At 56.3% G+C, this 23,207-nt stretch overlaps 1 protein-coding gene across 1 annotated transcript in view; it reads left to right on the top strand.

Annotated features, from left to right (window-relative positions):
• Positions 1-216: 216 nt before the first annotated feature.
• Positions 217-23,207, top strand: part of PARP6 (poly(ADP-ribose) polymerase family member 6) — a 50,536-nt gene continuing 27,545 nt past the window's right edge. Inside the window, exons 1-7 of the mRNA XM_032769223.1 lie at positions 217-458; positions 10,355-10,609; positions 14,871-14,948; positions 15,932-16,026; positions 19,970-20,030; positions 20,831-20,921; positions 22,411-22,477. Coding sequence (XP_032625114.1) covers positions 10,607-10,609; positions 14,871-14,948; positions 15,932-16,026; positions 19,970-20,030; positions 20,831-20,921; positions 22,411-22,477 — 395 coding nt within the window. The 5' untranslated portion in view covers positions 217-458; positions 10,355-10,606. The remainder of the gene's footprint in view (positions 459-10,354; positions 10,610-14,870; positions 14,949-15,931; positions 16,027-19,969; positions 20,031-20,830; positions 20,922-22,410; positions 22,478-23,207) is intronic.

Genomic DNA, 23,207 nt, shown 5'->3' on the forward strand with positions numbered 1-23,207 from the left:
AGGGCCAGGGTGAGCTTGTGGGCTTTCTGTGCTGCACTGAGATGGTAAGTGGGGGGCTCGGCCTACAGATGCATGGACATCTGATGCACTAGACACGTGTGGGTGAACGTATGTGAGCTTTGTTTATCCCTGCCTCCAGCCCAACGGCACTCTCCCGCTCACTGAGCCGAAAGCATCACATGACTCCAGCCCGGAGCAGCACTGAGCATGGGCGAAGCCATCTGGGCGGTTGTGCTGTGCTCAGTTAAGTGAAACAACAAAGCCAGGAGGAGCAGCCAGACGACAAGCCTTTTGTTTTCTTCCACTCAGCCTCCTCAGCCGCTGTTTTGTCCGCTCCCCTGCAGAGAGAGGCCAGCCATCTCCAGCCCTGATCCCTGGCACCCAGCAGTGCTTCCTCACCAGCTTGGCAGCCTCCCAGGGCATTCGCGGCTGCAGGGGACTTGGCCGAAGGAATCACCGTGAGTATGGAGGCCTGGCGGTGGCTGGAGCTGGGGCTGGGTAGGTGGGAGAGCAGGCTGCACTACCTGTCACTGAGCAGGGCAGGGAGGAGGGTGAGGTAGCCACAGATGTGGAACGTCCTGCTCAACTCCCTGGCTCTGGCAGGTGCTGCTGAATTGACAAGCCCTTCAACTCAGGACACTGCCTGTTGTGTTGCGGCTGGGAGGGGTTAGGAGCCAGCTTTGAGAAAGGGGAGGTTTCCTGCTCATTCCCTCATCCCACACCTCGATGCCTTCTGCCTACATAGGCCTTGGTGAGGCGCTCGAGTCCTAGTCTGGCTGTGGGAGTCCCTGCTGTACAGCCCAGGGGGGCAGGGCTGTGATCAGGGGAAGGGTCCTGCCAGCAGGCCTAGGGTGGGCCGGAATTGTGCCATCTTCCCCTAGAGGCCGTTGCTGATGGGTGTGGGATTTCAGCTCAGGTTCTTCTGCTTCCAAGGTCTGCAGCGGGGTGCGTCCAGGTGGGCCCAGCAGTCCTGTTCAGGCTCCGTTCCCCTACACCACCTGCTCACAGGTCTGTTCCAGGTGGGCCCAGGGATCCTGGAAGGTTCAGTTCTGCCCTAGGGCTGTTCCTCCCAGGCACAGGAACCCTGTTCAGGGTCTTCTGCTCCTGTGCCCAGGAGCCGCCTGAGGTGGCGTTTCTCTGCCAGGTAGCACCCGGAGCAGGCTGTGCATAGGCAGAAGGATCCTGTGAGGATATTCTGCCTGTTCCCAGGAGCAAGAGGAACAGCCTGCAGCTCCTGGCATGGCTGGCAGCAGGGAACAGGCCCAGGTCCCTCACTGAACTATGTCAGTGTCTAAGACAGATTCGCTGCAGCCCTGCCTGGGTGCTGTTTAAAGGGCTGCTGCCACACTTGGCAATAAAATCCTAGGAGGGGATCCATCCCCATGGAGTACTGTTGTGTCAGCGAGGCTGGGTTTGGAGCAGGGCCAACACCTTCTGGGTCATATCCCTAGGCAGGCTGGAAATACTGTTGAGGCCAGGAGTTGACTCCTGTCTGATGAAAGTGCAGCGACATTGTCCTCGAGTTTTGTCCTGATCCCCACTGCCTGTCTCACTGCAATGGGGCAATGCTGCGCTGCTCCCGGCTGGGTAAGGAGGGAGAGACTCTACAGAGCAAAGGAGAGCCAAAACATCACTAAATCCATGATTCTACTGGTGGGAAGTTATCCAACCCGGCCTCTCCCAGCAGGAGGCGCTGCAGGACACAGTGCAGGCCGCTGGCTGTGAAGGGCTGTGGGCAGAGTCCCCCTCTCTTACAGGCGGACTTGCCCTGACTGTGGGTTGCGTGACACAGATTCAGTGAAGGGAGCCCAGCCTTCTGTTATGTGCCAGCCCTGCCTGCCTTGTGCCAGCCCTGCCTGCAGGCGGCAACTCAGGAGTGCCTACTGGGCAAGAGTTTGCCCCACTTTAGTGGTGAGCTGTCCCTACAGAGCCAACCTGTCCGGCGCTGATCAGGGGTTAGTGCTCGCGCTGTCTGCTGAGGGAAAATGAAGCCAACTTGCATTGGGCTGGGCCCCACTGCCCGGGACCCTTATGCCACCCTCTGTATTGTTCCATGCTGGGTGGATTGAAGCACTGGCAGAGCCTGTCAGTTGAGCCCAGTCGCCACCTTAGCAGCTTCCTGCTCCTTCTACCCTTGTGTGTGGGAGAGTTTTATATTCCGTCCGTCCAGCCCAGGCGCCTGGAGGTGGCAGTTGGGTCGTTGCACCGGGCCGCCCTCACCTTCATGGGATTTTGCCAGAGCAGTAGATCCAGCTCCTGCTTTTCCAGGTGTCCCTTGCTTCTTTGAAAAACACTCACAGGCTGACATAGGAGAGAGAGAGGCAGGAGAGGCCTGCTTCCCTACTGCAAAGATTCCTAGCCATGGAGCGTGGGGTACAGGGCTTGGTACACCTCTGGGCCACATCTGTCTCTCTGGGCAGGAAGGAGTCATTCTAGGGAATTCCCCCCCCACCCCCTGAAAATAGAGAAGAGGCCTGGTAGCTGCAACATTAAATAGCTTCCTGGGATGGTGGTAGACTTGGAGTGGTTCAGACAAGATTAGCTGTGTTTTTGAAAGACGTGTTTTAATCCGTCTTCTCAGCAAAGATCTGCAGCCTGTGTATGCGAGCGTGGGGTTGTGAGGCTGAAGGGTCTGTGGTCCCTTCTGGCTGGAATATGTGATTTCCTGTTCATCCCCTTCCTTCATGGGCCATGGGGAGAATGTGATTGCCCATATTGCCCTTACCATGCTCCCAACACTTGCTGCTGTGCATTAGGATGATGAGCATAATCAAATCTCATGCTTCAGGCGTGACCGCCTGCAGGGGTCAGGAAGGATCCCTCCCCGCCCTGGATGCACAATTGACCAGTTGTGTTCTGTGTGGGTTTTTTTGCCTTCTGAAGCATCAGAGATTGGCCACAGCTGGAGATGGGACACTGGTTGGGGTGGACCACAGCTGTGTGGTGTTCCAGAGAATCCTCTGTTTTACATGTTGAGCTAGTGCATCTTGCTCACATGCTCAGGGTTCAACTGATTGCCAGATTTGGGGTCAGGAAGAGTTTTTTCACCAGGGTTGATTAGTAGGAACCTGAGGAGAGGGTCTTCTCTTCCTCTATAGCATGTGGTGCTGGTCAGCTGCTGGAATCAGCTGGGCATGTCTCACCTAATAGGTTCCCTGCCATTGCAGGGTCCTGGGGCATAGGTGGCCCCTCCATCCGTCCTGTTTTCTACCTGTGGCACACAATAGCTTAACTGGACTAAAGCAATTCAGCTCTCAGGAGACTAAAGTCTCTGGGCTTTATCTCAGGGTTTCCGGGGGAAATGTAATTGCCGCATTTCCCTAGTTTGCTTATGAGAATGTGATGTGGGACTGGGTCAAAACCTTGCTAAAATCCTGAGATGTCAAGGAGTCTCAGTATAACTATCTGCCTGCTGCTTGGTCATCGAAGGTCAGCAGGGAGGACTCAGCCACTTATCTCCCTTCTCCCAAGAGCAGGATAGCTTGTCTGCCCTTGAACTGGGGGACAGCTCCAGGGAGACACCAACCTTCTGGAGAACCAAAGTGGGTGCTTATCTCCAGCTGGCCCTGCTGCACCATCCTGCGTGGTGTTTGGGGTCGGTGAAGGCTGGGCGAGGTAACTGTCATCCTGGCCGCCCTGCCACACAGGAGTTCATAGGACAGTTCTCTCAGCTAGGAAAAGCCTGGGCCTGACACGGCAATAGCTGCTAAAATCTGGCAGCTTATTCTAATGTCCCTTGGATTCGCTCCAGGCCTTAACTGATGGCTTGGTGAGGGCAGGATGCCCTGGGGTTACACGTGGGTGTCAGAAAGGAAGGGGTTTCCCTCAGGATTCAGATATGTCTGCAAGACTTGTGCGCAGCTTGACGTACATACATATGTTCTCTGCTGTACTCCACGTCGGTGCTGGAGTTAAAGACCAGGGCCTAGATCCTTAAAGGTATTTTAGCACCGAACTCCCATTGACTTTCCTAAAGACCTTTGAGGATCTAACCTTTGCTCGTCCAAGGGCAGCATTGCAGTCTGGCGAGCTCTAAGCGTTCAAAAATCACAAGTCAGGCCTCCAAAAATCATGAGATGAGCTTAAAAATCATGAGCCCTTTAAAACAATACAGCAGGGGTTGTGTTTAGTTTGTCTTCTCCATTCTGAGCCTTTAGGCTGCACTTGCTTCATGTTTTCAAGCTTTTCTCTGCAATCATAAGGGCTAGACACTTCCTGTATTTGAACAGAAAGTTGGGATTCTGCTGGATCTGTGCTAGGAGCTGCACAGGCACAGAGCAACAGACAGTCTCTACCACAAGGCGCTCCCAATCAGAATAGGCAAGACAAAGGGTGGGACAGGAAACAGCTGCAAAGAGACGAAGTAGGTTTTCTAGGGTGCCACAGCATTGCATGCTGGGCTATGAAGTCTCTGCAGTTTGTGCTTCTCTATTAACTACTAGGGCATCTGCAATCAGAGGTATTGTAGCCTAGTGGTTAGAGCATTGCACGGGGAGATGGGAGTCTCTTGTCTCCTAGCCCAGGACCTTGACCACCAGCTCACACTGCCTCCTGGATGGCAGGGGCCCTCGTGTTTACACTAGAGGGCAGTCTGCAGAGACTCCAGGTCCCAACACACTCTGAACAAAACAAGCTGGAGCATTGCCATTTCCACACGTCCTGGTCTGTTACGAGAAGGGTGCTCCATGGGCCAGACCCCACTTTTCCCACTCTGGCTGAAAGGCAGGCCTAAGGGGCTGGGGCAGGGATAGGAAGGAACCAGCCCACCTGCATCAGGGTAGCTGGGGTGGCCCTAGCCCCCAGCCCCAGGCAGAAGGTCTGGGGCCCAGTTCTGAGAGCAGCTGGAATCTCTGTGCGATGTCTAGTCTTCCCACCCTGCACAGTGAAGTAAGAACGCGGCTGAGACGGGGACTAAATTAAGTCACCAGGGTTTGTCTATCGCTGCTCAGCGGTCCCGGGCCATTGTACCCATCAGATGGTGGTTGGGCTCCTGGGAAATGACTGGTGGGGCCAGTTCAGTTCCTGGTGGCTGGGTGCCCACTGTGCCTGCTTCCGCCCTGCCTTGAGGGGATCCTCTGTCAGGAACTCTCCCCTGTCACAAGGAAACTGCTCCTGGCTCAGGTTGTTAGGGAACACTTCAGTGAAGATGAAGAGATGTGCCTAGGGGCTCACAGGGAATCTGTGACCAGAGCTGGGAGTTGTGCTCAGGTCTCTTGGAGCATCACCAAGACAGGAGATTGTCTTAGAATGATCCATGCTGGGGTCTCTCTTAGCCTCCTGGTTCCTGCACTTGGGACATGTTTTCCAGCTTTTCTCAGCATCCCCCAGGGCTAGAAACTCTTGGATGTACTTGAAAGCCTAGATTCTCAACCCATGAGGCCAGAAACTGGGGCTCTGTGGAAACCACCACTGATTCCGAGCATCACCCTAAAATCATGGGGGTTGGCAGCATGGCTCTGGAGCCCCTTGTCAGTGCCCTGCTCCCTGAGCCCCCTTCTTCCCTTCAGCCACAGTGGGGAGCAATGGGTTTTGAGAAGGGCTGGACAGCAGCAGCAGGCTCCCCTCCCTAGGGCTGGGCTGAAAGGAGCCCCGATGCTGAGGTGGGTGGGGAAGTATCTAGTCAGCGAGTCCTTTGCCACAGCATGCGCCCAACCAGCACTTAGACAGGTCCTGTGCGGTACCATGGCAGCAAGCTGGCTAGGAGCCTCAGTGGTCTGTGCCCAGCAGCCCCAGTAAAGAACCCCTTTAACACACTCCCCATCTTTCCTCCACCATCCTGCTTCGGCTCTGGGCCGGCCAGTCCCCTGGTAGCCACTGGGGAGTTGTTGTACCCACAAGGGGCTGCATGGGAAGCCTTGCCCTCTCCCTCCCCAGCCATGCCCCTGTTCGTGTGGTATGAAGGCTCCATGCCCCTGGAGGATCCCTCTCGCGCTGGTGTGCTTCTTCCAGGTGGGCCAAGCTGACATTACCCAATGACACAGTGTCCTTGTAGGACTTAGGTGGTATCCCTTTAAATAGCCTGTGAGCCTTCTAGTGGCGCTCACAGTATTCTCCACTTTCAGCCACATGTACATGGAGCTGGGCTCGCAGGGTGCTGTTAGTGCCCATGGGCTTTCTGCGTCATCACTGCCCCAAAGCTGTGTTGGTGCAGAGCTGAGGCTGACAGACTGTGGCTCCTGCCTTGCCAGGACATTGAGTGCCCCTGAACGTAACCCTCTGCAAAGCAGAGACACAGGGTTGGGGGACACACCAGCCCCCACCCATCACCTTAACTCGGCCCCATGGAGGTGACAAGAGCCCCTGGGGATATGCTGCTACCTGCTTGCCAGGCTGTATGAATTCTGAAAGGGTTAAAGGCCCCGCATGCTGGCAGGGGGGTCCCCATGCGCTTGGTTCAGCATTGCAAAGGATTTAAAAGAAATCCTCGCTTGTCCCTTGCTCTCACGCCCTGGCCCAGCCCCACTGCCCTGGTAGGGCCCTGCAGATTCCCCCAGCCATACTGTTCCATCGAGGGCCAGGCCCCTCCAGCTGTCTGCAGTGCCACGGCTCCTGCCACAAGCCATCAGAGCTGCTCTGGCCAGCAAGGTGTCTCTTACCCCAGCTCTGTTGGGTCTAGCAGGAAGATCATAGAGCTCACTGCCCCATGGCCTGAGTCTCAGTGCCATCAGAACTTGCCCTCCTGTAGGCTGGTGCCGAGAGAGGGCACCCAACAACATTCCCAGCATGCAAAGAGCCACAATCAGAACCCACAGCGGATCGCAGGCTGCCAGCCCAGCTCTGATTGCATCCGTAAACCTGGCTTCACAGTGCAGGGCTGCTGGGGGAAGGCAGGAGGACCCCCAGGAAAGCGAGGGGCTGGTAGCTCAGCCTGAGAGAGGAGGAGCCCTGTAATGCCACCCGTGCCCAGGTGTGTACCAGCACTGGAGCTATCACTGTTTTACCCAAAGGCCTTGGCATCTCGCAGCCCATGGCTGGCATTTGCTCCACTGAAGGCGGTCAGTGTCGTTTCCCTGCCCAAGCCAAGCATCACGTTCTCATCTCCGAGGAGAAATTACTCAGGGAAACCGAGCAGCGGCCCGGGGCTGCCGTTAGCGCTGGCTGAGGGAGGTCAGGTGCCATTCGTAAAGCCTAGCTCCCTGCATGGCAGAGAGGGCATGCAGGGAGGGACTTTATTAGCTGCTGTCATCCTGGGGGGCATTGATGCCCAGATCCTCCCAGGTGGGGAGCCGTGGGCAGTGAGCAGAAACCCCAAGTCAAAGCCATAATTGCTTAGGTCTTTTTAGCTGGAAAACTGACATTTTGGCAACTTTGGAAGCTATTAATGGGCTGTGCATAGTTAATGCTGCTCCAGGCTTGCTAGCTCTGGGGCACTGTGGGAGGGGACAGAACAGAGCTGTCCCAGCCTTGTCTGGCAAGGAGGGCTGGAGGGAATGGCACCGTCTATGCCATTCCCATCTTTTGCCAGTAGGGGGCGCTGTAGGAAAGCCATCTGATGAGGGCTCGGAGCTGCTTCAGCCTCTGTCGATAGGGAATAGCCAAGCAATGCTGGACTGAAGGCCCAGGCTCCCCCGTACAGGGGCTGATCTATGGCCCGGCTCTGTGGTATTCACAACTGTCACTTCCAATAGGAGGAGCATGGGTTGTGCCCACAGCTACCCCGCTACTAGCCTCTCCCAGCAGCTCACGGCATAGCAACACAGCCATGGCTTTGCTCTTGGGCCAGTCTGATCAGGCGACAGTCTAACCTGGGGCATGAGCCACAGCTGAGTCGACGCTTTCAGTCCAGCTCCACAGGCTGGTCACTTCTTGGCATGCTCTAGCACAGGGTGCCAGGTGTGGGAAGGGACAGGGAGCCTGGAGCTTTAAGGCCACGGGTTTCTCCCCCCCACTCATGTGGCCTGGAGGCTGCTGACGGGGTTCTGAGAGCCAGCGAGGCAGGTGAGGGGCAGGGGTCAAGGGATGAAGTAGCAGCAGCCTTGGACCCAGGAGCAGTATGGAGCCCAGTGTGTTTTGGTCTAGGTGAGCTGCAGGGGTCTGGCCACTAGGGGGACACATGGAGCTGCACTTCACTCATGCAGGATGAGCCATGGGAGCTGTCCCCAGGGGTGATGCTGTGGGCCTTCAGGGTGCAGCGGCTATGAAGTGAGCTCTCTGGTGTGTGCGGTTATGTTGGGTGCTTGGGTGACTGGTGGGTGCAGGCGTGTCTGGCAGTTGGATGGCTGCTGGGTGTGGGTGAGTCGAGTGGTTGACTGGCAGGCGTGTTGGGTAGTAGGGTGATAGGTGGGTCTGGGCATATTGGGGTAGGTGGCTTGAGGGCCTGTTCCTTGGGCATTCTTTGCCATAGAAGGAATATTGCTCCTTAGCCAGATTCCAGGTTGGGGCCTCTCCTCCCGCCCTGCACTGGCCCTGCAGTTTCAGCTGGCTGAGGGATTCCAAACTGCTATGTGCGATTGCTGTGTGCCATTAAACAGATGGCAAGTTCCGCCCCAGAGGTGGCTGCATTTCAGCAGAGGGGGCTGAGATTGTTTCCCAATCTTACCATATTGTCAGGACTATTGCTGCAGCACTGGGGTTGGAATACCTCAGCCCTGTAGCATTGCTGCAGCTGGGTGCTCCTGCACTCTGCTAAATTAGGTAATCTCTGTAGTCTAGGTACAGGGGCCCCTGCTCGTGGGGAGGAGTGGCTGCATGTGCCCCCTGCTGGTTCGGCTGGGTGTTATAGGGGAGAGCAGGAGGAGGCTAATGCTGCCTGCTCAGTCACAGTCTACGCATGGTGGGTTCGAACACCCTTTTCGAGCCTCTCACTCAACAACCGGGCCAATCGTTCCCTCCAGACCTGTGGAACCAGCCCGGGCCATCTACACACAGCCAGCCTCTCGCTCAGGTGTTCTTACCCTGGCCTCACCACCCAACATCGGCTCTCCAGAGAGTGTCTCAGGGCTGTGGGGCTGGCTGGGTTTGGCTCCCTTCTCTGGGCCTTGCTGCTTGGTGTGCAGGGTCATGGGGCTACTCAGGTTTGGCTCAGCCAGCCCATCCTGATGGCGGGGGGGCCATCTGGGCTAAGTGTGAAGGAGTGCCACTGCCATCCGTGCGCCAGGTCACAACGCCGCTCACAGTTGAGCCAAACCTTAGCAGTGCTGCGGCCTTGGAGCTTGCAACCCCCAGAGTTGGGAGCGGAGCTCTGCCAGGCCCCTGGGCTGGGCCAGGAGGGAGCAGCTGGTGTCATGTTCCCCTGTATGTACCGGCCCTTTGGTGTTCCCCCTGCCCTGCAGCTGGGTGACACCCCATCTTCCATATCCCCTGTCCTGGACACCCTGATGTTCCCTCTGCTGCATAGCCAGCCTCCTCCCCCACTGCACCCCAGCCTCTTGAGCCCCTCCCACTCCTTCCAGCCCCCCCCCACTTTACCCCTAGAACCTAAACTGCCCCCAACCCAGGGGCCATGTGTGTGGGATTCTGCTTTTTGGGGAACTATCAGCTTGCAACCCTCTGCCCCCAGATCCTTCCCCCAGCTCACTGTACCCATATGTCCCTCTGCCCCCAGTTCCTTCCCCAGCCCTCTCAGAACCATTAATTCCTTCCTGACTGCACCCCTCAATCTCTCTATTTCACTTTCAGGCCCTCAAATTCCCCCTATCCCATATCATCTGTCCTCCATGAGCTGGGGGGCTGTTTGTTTTGGGGTGTCTTGACTTGCCCCTCCCCCCAGTTGCAGATTGTGGGGTGGTCTCCAGCTATTCATATCTGGTTGAAGCATCTAGAATCTTTGCTTCAAGACCCCTTGGATGCACCTCTGGGGGTGCATCGGGTCTGGGGGCATCTGGGGGTCTCTGGGGCGTGACAGGCCAGCCAGGTTTGCAGATGGGTCCTGAGCCCCAAAAGGCTGAGAATGGCTTCCCTAGCTGATGTCACACCCTCATGTGGGCTGGCCAGTGGAGGCCCCCTGACCTCCGCCACCTCGGCTGTGCCATGTGTCACACTCACTCTGTGGGGACAAGGAGGGTTAAATACTTCAGAGGAAAGTTTCCTCTGCTTCTGCTGCCTGGATGTCCAGGGGACCAGCCTAGCACCCTGCAAGAAGCTGGGCGCTTGACCTGCTGCACCCGCTTTGCCCTGTGTGTGTTCCCTGGACACAGCAGGGTGGCATGGGCTCATGTTCCTGCCATGTCAAAGCGAGCCTTCTCTTCCCTGGGCATGGGAGTGAGGCAGGATTCCTTCCTGGCATGCAACGCAGGAGGGTGAGGGCAGGATCCCAGGCATGAGGAGTGCCAGCGGCACTGCCCGGGGGCTGAGGCACCTGTGCCACATCCCTGGTCTTGCCTCTCTGTCTGCAATCCCTGTGTTTGCCGTGCAGGGCCAGCAGTGTTTGGAGCAGCCCCTGAGCCCCCGCTGCACAGCGCTGACGTAACTACGATGCTGGCTGCCTTTTAGAGGCCAGGGACTCGGTTGCCTGGAAACAGCCGAAGATACTCTCCAGCCCGGATCTCAGCCCTGACGTCAAGGCCTGACGCTGCCTGGATGCCTGGCTCGCTCTTTCCAGGCCGCCTGGTGTCATGGAGGGGAGAGGCCTAGCCTGACAGAGGAGAGCCCAGGAACCACGAAGCAAATGGTGAGCAGGGCGTGGCAGAGGGACGGGCAGGCAAACGGGAGCCCCAGCCCAGTGTAGCGACAGACACCGGGCTGCTGCTGTGGGGGTCAGCCCAGGGGTGCGGGCGTGGGAAAGCAGCATGGAGGGAAACAAGGGGCAAATGTGGGGAGGGGACAACCCAAAGCTCATGACGCTCCGGCTCCCCCAGCCTCCCAGCGCGAACAGATGGCACTGAGGTAGGGGGGCACAGTCAGGGGTGTTGTGGACAAGTGAGGCTGTCGGGGCTCAGAGCATGAGATCAGGGGTTCCCAGAGAGCAGCTGGCTTGGCAAAGGATAGCAGGCCAGGGCTGCGCCCCGGCCACACAGATGGGCATGGCTTGCCATTTGGGCTGTGGCTTCTTTGTACTTTCTTCTCTCTCTCTCTTGTTCCTCCCTCAAGGCCTCTTCCATATTGTCTTTTCTTGCGTATCTCTTTATCTTTCTGACTGTTTTCCATCTTTCTTCTTTTCGTTGCTCAGTGGCCAAAGCAGGTCCGTCTCACTCCTCCCTTGCCGCCTGTTCTCTGTCCCCCACTGTTTTCCTTTCCCCTTTTTAGACTTCCTTCCTCTTTCCTAACCTGACTGTTATCTTTGAGGCTTTGGGAATCCGGCCCTTGGAATTTCTCCCTGGAGAAACTGGACCTAGACCTGGCTCCTAACCCCAGGGCCTCTAGCAGCCACCATGAGAAGAAGAGTACCCCTACGCAGGGAGGGAATGGTGGGCTTGCAAATGTCCCAGAGCACTTGGACAGGGGCTCCTGGCTCTAAACGTATGAAGGGCCCGATTTTGCTCTGCAGTTCTCCCAAGCCTGTTTTCCCCCTCTCTAAATACAATTGGTCTGTTCCGTGTTTGTATGGTACCTAGCATCATGCTTCATGTCTAGGGCTGTAGGGGCTTCGGTAAATAATAATAAAATATTTGGCACGGCTTTTTTCTGCTTCTCTGGTCCATCACTGTATTGTTAATTAATAACTCTAATAATTAGTAACACATTTCTGTTAAGTAGCATCTAAAGATGCCAGCTGGGAGCAGGGCCCCATTGGGCTTGGCACTGTAAGCGCACAGAGTAAGAGGTGGTCCCGGCCCTGAAGTGTGTACAGTCCCAGTCAACAGGATAGACACAAGGTGGGGGAGGGTGTCATTGCTGACTTGCTGTATGTACTTGAGAGGGAAAACAATACAGCCATTTCTTTAAAGGAGACCCGCACAAGCGGTGTGGCTTATGTCATTTTTGATTCCTATGTGGTGCATCCACATGGCCCCAAAGTTCATTTTATTCTATTACACTTTTTTGCTGCTTGGTTTTGCTATTTTCCAAGCTCAGGTCCTGTCTCTCCTGTTTGTCCGTCTATGGATGACAAAGAGTAAGTAGGTCCCGTGAAAGATATCACCTCATCCACCTTGTCTCTCATATAGCTTAACAAAGGAAGGTTAAAAGGTGGCTTGATTACAGCCTATATGGGGAACACACATTTAATAGGGAGCTCTTTGGTCTAGCATAGGAAGGTCTAACACGATCCAGTGGCTGGAAGTTGAGGTGAGACATATTCAGACTAGCAATAAAGGGTCAGTTTGTAACAGCGAGGGGAATTAACCACTGGGACAGTTTACCAAGGGTCGTGGTGGATTCTCGGAATTATTTTGGGGCAGTTCTCTGGCCTGTGCTATATGGGAGGTCAGACTAGCTGATCACAGTGGTCCATTCTCGGCTTGGAATCTGTGACTGGCAGGTGACATTAGAGACACCAGGCAACATTTTCAAATTCACCTAGGTGACTTAGAAGCCTGAGTCCATTGATTTGAATGGGGTGTAGGCTTCCAGGTGACACAGACGCTTTAAAAATGTTGCCCCTGCCCCCAATTAATGGAGAAGGGAGGTTAATTTAATGCCAGTAGTTTGCTGAGCACTCGCTGTTGGTGTGCACAGGGCCGGCTCTAGCCATTTCGCCACCCCAAGCATGGCGGCACGCCGCGGGGGGCGCTCTGCCTCTCGCCGGTCCCGTGGCTCCGGTGGATCTCCTGCAGACGTGGCCCACCGGAGTCGCCTGCCGCCCTCCCGGCAACCGGCAGAGTGCCCCCTGCGGCATGCCGCCCCAAGCACGCGCTTGGCATGCTAGGGCCTGGAGCCGGCCCTGGGTGTGCAGAGAGCTGGCTGGTCCTGCGATGCCTGTTCCTCCTTGCTATTTCCAGCAGATAAATTGCATCAAAAGAAGCTAAAAATACATTGAATGCTTCCCTAATGTCATTCTTCCATGTTAGTGAATGTTGTGGCTGCCAGGGGCCTGGGAGCTGGGCTGGGCTGTGGGGAGTGTCTGTGTGACAGTCTCATGGGGGCTGATGAGAGATGAGCACAATGAAAGAGCAGTATTAGCATGTGGCCCATGGTGGGAAAACTGGAGAGAACCCCAGGTTTCAAATGCTGGGTCTTTTGTTAACTCTCAATTCACTCAAACACCTGACAAACTGGTGGGAGAAAAGCTCTTTTGTTAAAGGTCCAGCTGCCCCATCTAGCTAAGGGCTGAGTGAGTTTCCAGTCCCCATCTCTGGCTTCCCCAAGAGGGACCTCCTGCCCTATAGGGGAAATATGGCAAGCCATTCCTGAGACCCTCATATATAAACAAGCCACACTCTCTCTCCCCTGATGGAAAACAAGCCACAATTCTGGCCTCCTGTAGCCACTGGGAAGGGTCAGGAAAGGGCACAGGCCCCTTGGTAGCTGATCTGATCTGGACAGGTGTGTGGAGGGGAAGTGCTATCACCGGTTGGCCAGTGGGACCAGGTCAGAGCTGTGCCCTGGCTCGCTGCCTGGGGAGGACGGCCCAGTGGGTAGGGCAACAGAGGGGACCTCAGCAGACCTACATTCAGTTTCCTGTTAGCCACAAGTGACACTGCGCAAGCATCTTCCTCTCCCCAAGCCTGGGGTTTGCTAGAAGCTGACGATGTATCAGCTGGAAGTGACAGAGGAGGAGAAATACCTGGGTGTATTATTTGATCACAGGGTGACTGTGAGCTGTCAATATGATGCAGCCGTGAAAAAGGCTAATGCGGTCCTAGGACGCATCAGGCGAGGTATTTCCAGTGGAGGCAGGGAGGTGTTAGTATCATTATACAAGGCACTGGTGAGACCTCATCTGGAATACTGTGTGCAATGCTCATCTCCCAGACTTAGGGAAAATGAATTCAAACTGGAACAGGTGCAGAGAAGGTCTTCTAGGATGTTGTGAGGAATGGAAAACTTACCTTATGGGAGGAGACTCAAAGAGCTTGGCTTGTTTAGCCTGACCAAACGAAAGCTGAGGGGAGATAGGATTGCTCCCTATATGTACATCAGAGGATAAATCCCAGGGAGGGAGAGGAGTTATTCAAGTTAAATGCCAGTGCTGACACAAGAACAAATGGCTATAAACCGGCCAGCAACAAGTTTAGGCTTGAAATTAGATAAAGGTTTCTAACCTTCAGAGGAGTGAAGTTCTGGAACAGCCTTCCAAGGAGAGCAGTGGGGGAAAAAGACCTAACTGGCTTCAAGACTGAACTTGATAAGTTTATGGAGGGGCTAGTGTGTTGGGACTGCCTACAATAGCATATGGCCCATTGGTGACTGCTAGCAGCAGGTGTCCCCAGTGGCCGATGATGGGACACTAGATGGGCAGGGCTCTGAGTTACTACAGTCTGGCTGGTGGGTCTTGACCACATGCTCAGGCTTCAGCTGATAACCATGTTTGGGGTCAGGAAGGAATTTCTCCCTAGGTCAGATTGGCCAAGACCTAGCAGTTTTTTTGCCTTCCTCTGCAGCATGGGTCACTTGCAGGTTTATACTAGTGTAAATGTTGGATTCTCTTTAACTTGGAGTCTTTATACCATGATTTGAGGACTTCAGTAACTCAGCTAGAGCTTAGGGGTCTGTCACTGGAGTGAGTGGGTGAGATGCTGTGGCCTGTGATGTGCAGAAGGTCAGACTAGATGATCATTCATGATGGTCCCTTTTAGTGGTCAATGCACTGCAACCTGGGGTAATAGTCCTTCCTCCAAGGTGCTGATGCGAGACCCCACGAATGGCTCTGAGGTGCTCAGATGCTCCGGAGATGAAGGCTGTACCAGTACGTAGACAGAGCCCACTTCAGTCCCCTCTGCCCTGTCCTGGCAAACTGGCCCTTCTGCTCTGAGCTGGATGCGAGCGAGATGGTTGTGGGCCCAAGGCTCCGGCAGTGGCTTATAAACACTAACAACAGCCTCTTCTCACAGGACATCAAAGGCCAGTACTGGACTGACGATGATTCGGATGGAGACAATGAGTCGGAGGAATTCCTCTATGGAGTCCAGGTAAGGAGCTGGGTGACCCACCGGCTGCCCCTGGGGGGCACGGTGCAGTGCTGAAACCGGCGTAGCGGAGTTCGAGGACCTCTGCTGTGTGCCAGGACAGCGTATCCAGTGGGATTGGCATGGGAAACTCGGTGGGGAGAGATGGGAGTGATGTGACCCGTCGGTCCCCTGTGCCCCGGGCAGCCATGCTCACACACTGCTGGGACCTGGACTCATGCTCTCAGCTGGTGCAAACCTGTCCAGCTCCACGGACTGACAGCAGCGCCCCAGGGCCACTGACTCCAGGAGCTGCCAACCTTCTGGCCCTTGGCTAGAGCTGGCAGTGTCCAGGAGACCATGTTGTGCCTGGCCCTGGCCCTGTCCCTGTCCTGGGGAGACCTTGGTGGGCAGGTTGGTTGGGAGCACAGCGCCCACCTTTCTGCAAGAGGCCACGGGCATGGAGCCTTTTAGTTCAGCATTTTCCAGGTTCCTGCCAATGGCCCTCCCTGCAGACTGGCAGTGCTGTTGGACCCCTCCGCTGGGCGGCAGAGCCCTGGGGGCATGCTGGGGGTTGCTACTGACAGTTCTTCATTAGCACCCCAGTGTGTCCTGCTGGGCTCTGGTCATAGGTGACTGGGGCGTGAGAACAGCCTCTGCCTTCTCCCCAGGAGAGCGTGTTGGGGTGGCCTCTCCCACTCGTTCTGATTGCAGCAGAGGTCAGTGTCTGGAGCTGTGACAGTCTCACTGCACGGCTGGGAGGCAGGTGTGGCGATGCCCCTCAGTCCTCCTTCACAGCCCCCGCTGCCAGGAAACCATGGGCATCTGCTAGCGCATCTCAAGCCTGAGCTAAACCCTGGCCCCTGCACCCCCCAGCTCTGCCAGTGCACCTCAGTCCCAACCTGCAGCCCCCACTGACATCTGCCTAGCTGGGGCCCAGCACACTCATGCTAGCTGTAGCCCCCGTCTGAACACCCTCCCTTCCCTGCTCCTGCGGTGTGTTGCAGGGGACCTGCGCAGCGGATCTGTACCGACACCCGCAGCTGGATGCCGACATTGAGGCGGTGAAGGAGATCTACAGCGAGAACTCTGTGTCTGTCAGGTGCGTAGGGCGGACGGGACTCAGCCCTGGGCATCAGCTTCCTTCTGGCTGCCCCATGGGAGCTGCACTGACTGAGCTGCTCTCCTCCCTGCACTGGTGAGCAGAGATCACAGCTTGTCCACAGAGGGCAGCACGTTTCCTGCATCTCCTTGCTGGCATGCCAGGATGAGGAATATCCAGAGCCCCTGCCTATGCCTTAGATATGGGGAGAGGATTCACACCGGGACAACAATCTGAGCTGCCAGGATGGAAAGACAGAAAACCTATCTAAAGCGCTGACTGGCGCTGGGATCTGCACCCCAAGCTTATACGGGAGCTTGTCACAAAGGGCTGAGATGGTGCCAGATTTGCTGTGAACCATGTCCCCTTGGTGAGGGTCTGAATGGCCCAATTAGAAGTAGAGATAAGTCCAGGCTGCATTTGGATGAGAGGGCTGGTCCAGACCCCTCTCTAGTCAGAGGGAAAAGAGTCACAGCCATGAACAGTCTTCAGATATGTTGAAGGTTATAAAGAGAAGGGTGATCAGTTCTTCATGTCTGCTCAAGATAGGACAAGAAGAAATGGGCTTAATCTGCAGCGAGATTTAGGTTAGATATTAGGAAGAACTTTCTAAGGGTAGTTAAGCTCTGGAGCTTTGTAAGACGAGGCCTGACAAACCTGTCAGGGATGGTCGAGATTTGCTTGGTCCTGCCTCAGGGCTGGAGCTAGGCTGTGGCTCACCAGGCTGCTGCACTCCAGAAACTGAGGTCCCTCTCCCATTCCCCCTTGCTCTGCGGAGGGGAGTATGTGGCTACAGGCCTTGCCATGAAGCAGCTTGCTCCCTCTCCCTGTGTTCCTCTGACTGCTAAGTGGGGCTGGGGAGCCAGGGCCATGCCCACCCCGTGCCTCAGCTGCCAGCTCTAATCACAGCCCTGGGCTGAGGAGAGCCATTGGCAGTGCCACGGAGCAGGACTCGGGGCGGGGTTCTCCTTGCCCTGGGATCATCTGTGCTCTCGGCTCCTCCACTGCCCTGCATGTCAGCCATGCTGCTCGGTGTGGAGGACGATAACCTCACCTTGCATGTGGCCCAGGCATGTGGACAGATCTGCTGTGGAGTGGGGGGGAAGAGGGCTACCTGGTGCCCCCCAGCCCGAGCTGCAAGCCCCTGCAGAACTGAATTTCACTCCCAGGGCGGTGATGCCCAGAGCCATCTTCCTGAATCCTGTCCTTGGCTGTGCAGTGGGGCTGAATCAGCCAGCACCCTCTGGAGCCATGGGCCTGCGTGGGCAGGAGCTGGCCCTGAGATCACAGCATAGCCCTCCCTGAGAGGGGCAGGCACCCTGCAGGGAGATGGGAAGGCCACTGAATGCCAGCTGAACAGGACCCCCCGACTCGCCTCCTGCCTAAATACAGGGAAAGATGCAGGGGCTCTCACTCCCCCACTCGGTGAGCAGCAGGAGCTGGGAAGGCTGGAAAAGGAAAGGAGAGAGGGACCAGACTGGGGAGGATTGTGGCAGCTTGAGGGGAACCTGCTATTCTTCCCTTGGTGAAGCAGAGCAGCAGTTAGGCAGGCAGGGCCATTGCCGCCGAAGAAGGGGGGGAAAAATAGTCAGAGTGCCGCCCCAAGAACGGACGGAGTGCCACCCCTTCAGATTTGCCGCCCCAGGCACCTGCTTCCTTAGCTGGTGCCTAGAGTCGGCTGGGGCCCTGACCGTGTGGCTGGGCTGGAGGCCCCTGTTTCTACAAGATTTCCTTCCAGACCTAGCTAGAGTATATAGGGCGTCTCCCCTGTGGAGAGAGGTGGGGGACAGGGGCAGCTCCAGGCACCAGCACGCCAAGCGCGTGCCTGGGGCGGCAAGCCACGGGAGGCGCTCTGCCGGTTGCTGCGAGGGCGGCAGGGCATGCCTGTGGAGGGTCCACTGGTCCCATGGCTTTGGCAGACGTCCTGCAGGGAAGCCGCCGAAGGCAGCCTGCTTGCCATGCTTGGGGCGGCAAAATACCTAGAGCCGCCCCTGGTGGGGGAGGCGATGAAAGCAATGTGCCCTGGGGAACGGCCATTACGAAGAGATAGTCCCATCTGTGCCTAGAACCTTCCAGCACCTTTCTCTCGCCTAAGTGCTGCACGGTGCAGGTGGGGCCCATCTCTGTGCTGGGGTGTCGGGCGGGCAGGCAGGTGTTACGCCTGACCTGGGCTGGGGAGTCTAGCCAAGTGTGATCGATGTGCTGGGGAGCTGAGCAAAGGCAGAGGCCCTGGAGTGCCAACTGCCATCTATCCCTTTGGACTCACTTCCTCACCCCTGGGGATTGTCCAGGTGGCTTTGGGAAGCACGGCACACCAGGCCCAGATTGCATGAAGCCCCTTTCTGGGGTAGTAAGGAAGGGAGGTGCTTTGGTCCCCCTGCAGGCAACACCAAGGCCAGGCAAGCTCTGACCCTGTGGCTGTCCCTAGCTCCTTGTCTGAGACCTGGAAACCTCCAAGGGATATGGGTCCTTCAGGAACAGGCATCTCTTCTGGGTCGGAATGTCATGAGGAGGGCTGGGTCTGAGTCAGGAGGTTTGGGGGCCAGCATGGATCTGAGTTTGGGGTGCTTGGGTGGGGACTGTGGTTTGGCCCAATATAGAGACTGGAGGTGGGCCTGAACTGAGACCCCTGGGCTTTCGGGTGTGGCTGTGGAGTTTGCACCTTGCCCCCATCTCTAATAGAAACAGGGGCTTGTGCTGTTTGGATCTGGATCTATGAGCTTTGGGGTGGGGGAAGGGGAGTCGGACCCGGCATTCCAGTTCTCCTCCATCCCGAGCGAACATTTTTGCTGCTGGTGGGAGAGGTTGAGGCTCTTGGCTCCCGTATCAGTCCAGCCTGGAGGCGACTGGTGAGCCCCTGGCCCAGGAACATGCCCCTGCCTGTTGGAGCTGTCTGGAGCAGGGCCTGCCTTTTCCTGATGTGTCTGTAGCACAGGATGGCTCTGATCCCTGAGTGGGGCCCCCAGGTCCTACTGTCATGCAAATACCACCAGCAGTCCAGGATGAGATTGTGTCCCATGGGAGCATGGCCGGGATCAGCCAATGGGGGTCTGGCCAGCTGTGCCCTAGGGGTTGTGGGAGGCAGTGGGGCGGCAGGCACTCGATGGAGGTGAGTAACTGGTTGCTTGCAGCGGGGCTGAGTGGAAGGGTTTTGTGATCATTAATAATTATTGGGAGCACCTATCGGCCCAGGCCTGGCAGAGAGCCCCAGGGTGCTAGGTGCTGTATAGAGAGAACCAATGGACAGACCCTTCCCCAAAGAGCTATGACTTGTGATTTCCTGCTGCATGGGCCAGGCTGGGTCTCGGCACAGAGTGCAGATGTTTGCTGCTCATCTCAGTGAGAGATCGTTGCATCTTTTTCCCCACATACCGAATGTGGTGTGAGTGTGCTGTGGGAGGGCTGTGCGGCCTGTTTGCCATGGGGGGGCTGTGGAAGGGTGTGTGTTATGGGGGGGCAGTGGGGCCTGTGTGCCATGTGGGGGCTGTGAGGTGTGTGCTTTGGTGGGGCTGTGGAGTATGTGTACTGTAGCGGGGCTGTGATGTGTGGGTGTGTGCTGTAGGGTTCTGTGGTGAGTGTCTGTGCCATGGGGGGGCTGTGAGGTGTGTGCTTTGGTGGGGCTGTGGAGTATGTGTACTGTAGCAAGGCTGTGATATGTGGGTGTGTGCTGTAGGGTTCTGTGGTGAGTGTCTGTGCCATGGGGGGGCTGTGGGGTGAGCCATGGGGGGGCTGCAGCATGTGCTGTGGGGGGCTGTGGGGTGTTTTTGGTATGCCTGTGAACATCCACACTTGTACAGCTGGTTTATAAATCCCCTGCCAGGAGAGGTGGGCTCTCGATGCTCCCAGGCGCCGGATGGTGGATCTGCCCCCAGGAAACGCTTATCCCAACGGAGCTGCGCATGTGGCTTTGGCCCAGTCCCTAATCGTGCCTGTCTCTTTGCAGAGAATATGGAACCATTGACGATGTGGACATCGACCTCCACATCAATATCAGCTTCCTGGATGTAAGTGGTGCTGGGGCTCTTGGCGGGCGGTTACATGTGCTCCCGTGGCCTCATTCCCTGACGGTCACACCTGCTGCCGCCAGAGGGACAGCTCCCTCTTGGGTTCCAGTGGGGTCCTGCATTCCCCTGTGGCTGCAGAGATCTGATAAAGCTCTACCCAACCCTGTAGAAACACACCCGCTGGTCGGGATGAAAATGCCCTGTCTCCAGAGAATTTGTGTTTGCAAAGAGCGTGGGAAATACAAACACGCTCGGTGTTAGATCGTTAGAGTTCCTGGGCTGAATCCAACTATCCCTACTCAGTGTTTTATCCCGCCTTACTCGGTGGGCGTAGGTGTCCATTCCCTGTGGAGACTCTCGGCTCAGGGTCACTGCGCAGGCAGAGGTGGATAATGGGCAGTTAGTGGCATGTTTTGCGAGTTACCCGGAGGTTTGGGGGTGCGTAGAAGTGGGATCCCAGATGTGAGGGTCGGGATGCTTTGAGATCTGACATAGCTCAGCGCAGAAGGGCTGCTGGGGAGTACTCAGCCATGGCAGCAGGGAGACGCGGTAGCTCTCCTGCCAGAGAAACCAAACCATCACCCTGGAGCAACGACAGGAACAATCACAGGCCTGTGGCAATGGCCATCAGCACTGTGGCCAGATACCAGGAGCTCTCTGATGCTGCTGCTGGGTGATCGTGCCGATGGGCTATGGGCGCTTAGCCCTTCCCAGGATCAGGCCCTCCTTCGGCTGTCCTCGAGTAAGGAGCGAGAGCCCTCAGCTCTCTCTGCCCTTCCCCAGCTCTGCTTTCTCTGCAGGAGGAGGTGTCGACGGCCTGGAAGGTCCTACGGACCGAACCCATTGTCCTGAGGCTGCGGTTCTCCCTCTCCCAGTACCTGGATGGACCCGGTGAGTGCCAGCCTACGCTGGGGGGACAGAGAGAGCGACAACAGGGAAGCACTGCACCTTGGCCTCGCAATTCATCCGCTGCCCAGGATTCTGTCCCCTGCCCTGCCCACAAGCAGAGGGCAAGCTAGGGAAGAGGGTGACTGGTCGGACGCCCTGCTCTGTAGGGAAAAGCATGGAGTGTGCTGAGTCAGACTGGTTCAGGGAAAGGGGGCCTTGCATCATACACTGAATAGTCATGGCAACATGAACAGCCACCAGTAGCCTGTTAGCATCCTGGCCAAGAAAACGGGTACCCTGGAGGCAGTGTGGGCTAGTGGCTAGAGCACTGGACTGAGCCTTGGGAGACCTGGGCTCTATTCCGAGCTCTGGCCTGCTGGGTGACCTTGGGCAGGTCACGTCCTTGCTCTCTGCCTCAGTTTCCCCATTTGTAAAACAGGGATAATGAGGCTGCCCTCCGTTGTAACATGCTTTGCAATTGACTGAGGAGAGGTGCTCTGTAGGAGCTCAGTATTATCATCACTACACTGCAGAATCCTCTGGGAATAATTAACCACGTGATCCGTGGGCTGCATTTATCCCTGGCACAATTCTGCAGGCTCCAGGGACAGCTTGGTCCATCTGCCCTTCTGTGGTAGAGATGGCCTATGCAAACCTCCCTGGACTCTGGGGTTCCCAGTGGCTATTGGGACTATGGAGATGCACCTGGACCCATTGCATGGATATTGGCTCAACCCCCTGGTTTGCAATGACCATCCAGGGTTTCAGGATCTCCAAGGGGATGATGGGAAACAGCCCCCCCGTGAGACCTGCCAGCCCTTCTCCCTGGCCTGGGAGTTACAGGGTTTGGGTTCCCTAGGGGTGGGGGTGTCTGTGCTTCCAGTCCTCCCAGTCCACTGGAAATTGTGCAGAGCTTCCAAGGCATAGTGGGGGTTCCTGACCTGGAAATCACCCTTGTGTGGAGCAGCCAGTGGGAAGCCATATCCTCCAGGATGACAGGTTGGCCAGGGTCAGAGCCTTTATGGAGGGAATCCATTCAATCTGCCTAAACTTGGGCAGTGTTTTGGCTTTCCCCTCCCTATTTGCGGCACCACAAAGTGTGATCTGGCTCAGTTAACACTCAGCTACCAAGGTATGTGGACTCCAGGACCTCTGTAGCTCAGCGCTCAGAGTGTTTGAAATCAAGGAGAGGGGTGTCTTAGCCAGTCCTTTGGCTGGGAGACCACTCGAGAAGAGCCATGTGCTGCTGGTGATTCAGTGGGCAGCATTTTGTTCCCTAATCAGCCCCGGGCCAATTGCCCGCAGAGGTGTGGGGGCCTATTTGTGTTTATGGCCGTTCTGCAAGTGCCTACGCGGCACGGTGTGGGTGTGCATGGTCAAGCAGTTGCCATGCTTTGCCCTGCGGGGCAGGCGAATGCATTCCTCCCGGGTAAAGTGCCCCGGGAGGAGGGGAGCTTGGTATTGATGTTGGCTGACTCTGATCTCTCTGCAGAGCCATCGATCGAGGTTTTCCAGCCGTCTAATAAGGAGGGGTTTGGCTTGGGTCTTCAGCTGAAAAAGTAAGGCCAGTGCGCTTGTCACCAGGACATGCAGTCGGGGCGTCTTCCCCATGGCCAGTGTGAGGCTGGGGCCAGAAGGGCTAACACGATCTTGGGCTGTATAAACAGGGGAGCCACGAATAGGAGCAGAGAGGTTACTTTGTCTCTGTATCTGGCACTGGTGTGAGGGCTGCTGGAATCTGGGCCCACAGCTCAAGAAGGATGGAGATACATGGGAGACGGGTCAGAGAAGAGCCACGAGAAAGATTAAAGGATTAGATAATAGTGACAGATTCCAGGAGCTCCATCTATGTAGCTTAATGAACAGAATGTTAAAGGGGGACAGGCTAGAAGGACCTACATGGGAACAAATACTGGCTAAAGGCTCTTACAGTCGAGCAGAGAGAGGTGTAACAAGATCCAGTGGCTGGAAGTCGAAGCCAGACAGATGCAGCCTGGAAATAAGATGTATGTTTCTAACAGTGAGGGGAATGAACTATTGAAACAATTTACCCAGGGTCATGGTGGATTCTCCATCCCTGGTGATTGTAAACCAAGACTGGCTGTTTGTCTACCAGCCCTGCTCTCGTTCACACAGGGGGTAATTCAGGGATTTCCCCTGGCCCGGGTTGTAAGGGGGACTAGGTAAGATGATCACAATGATCCCTTCTGGCTTTAGGATGTAGGACTCTGTGAGTGCCTGTTAGTGCAGAAGGGGCAGCCAGGCAAGGCAGGATGCAGGGTTGGCAGG

This window comes from Chelonoidis abingdonii, chromosome 9 (genome assembly GCF_003597395.2).
Source record: "Chelonoidis abingdonii isolate Lonesome George chromosome 9, CheloAbing_2.0, whole genome shotgun sequence".
Lineage (NCBI taxonomy): Eukaryota > Metazoa > Chordata > Testudines > Testudinidae > Chelonoidis > Chelonoidis abingdonii.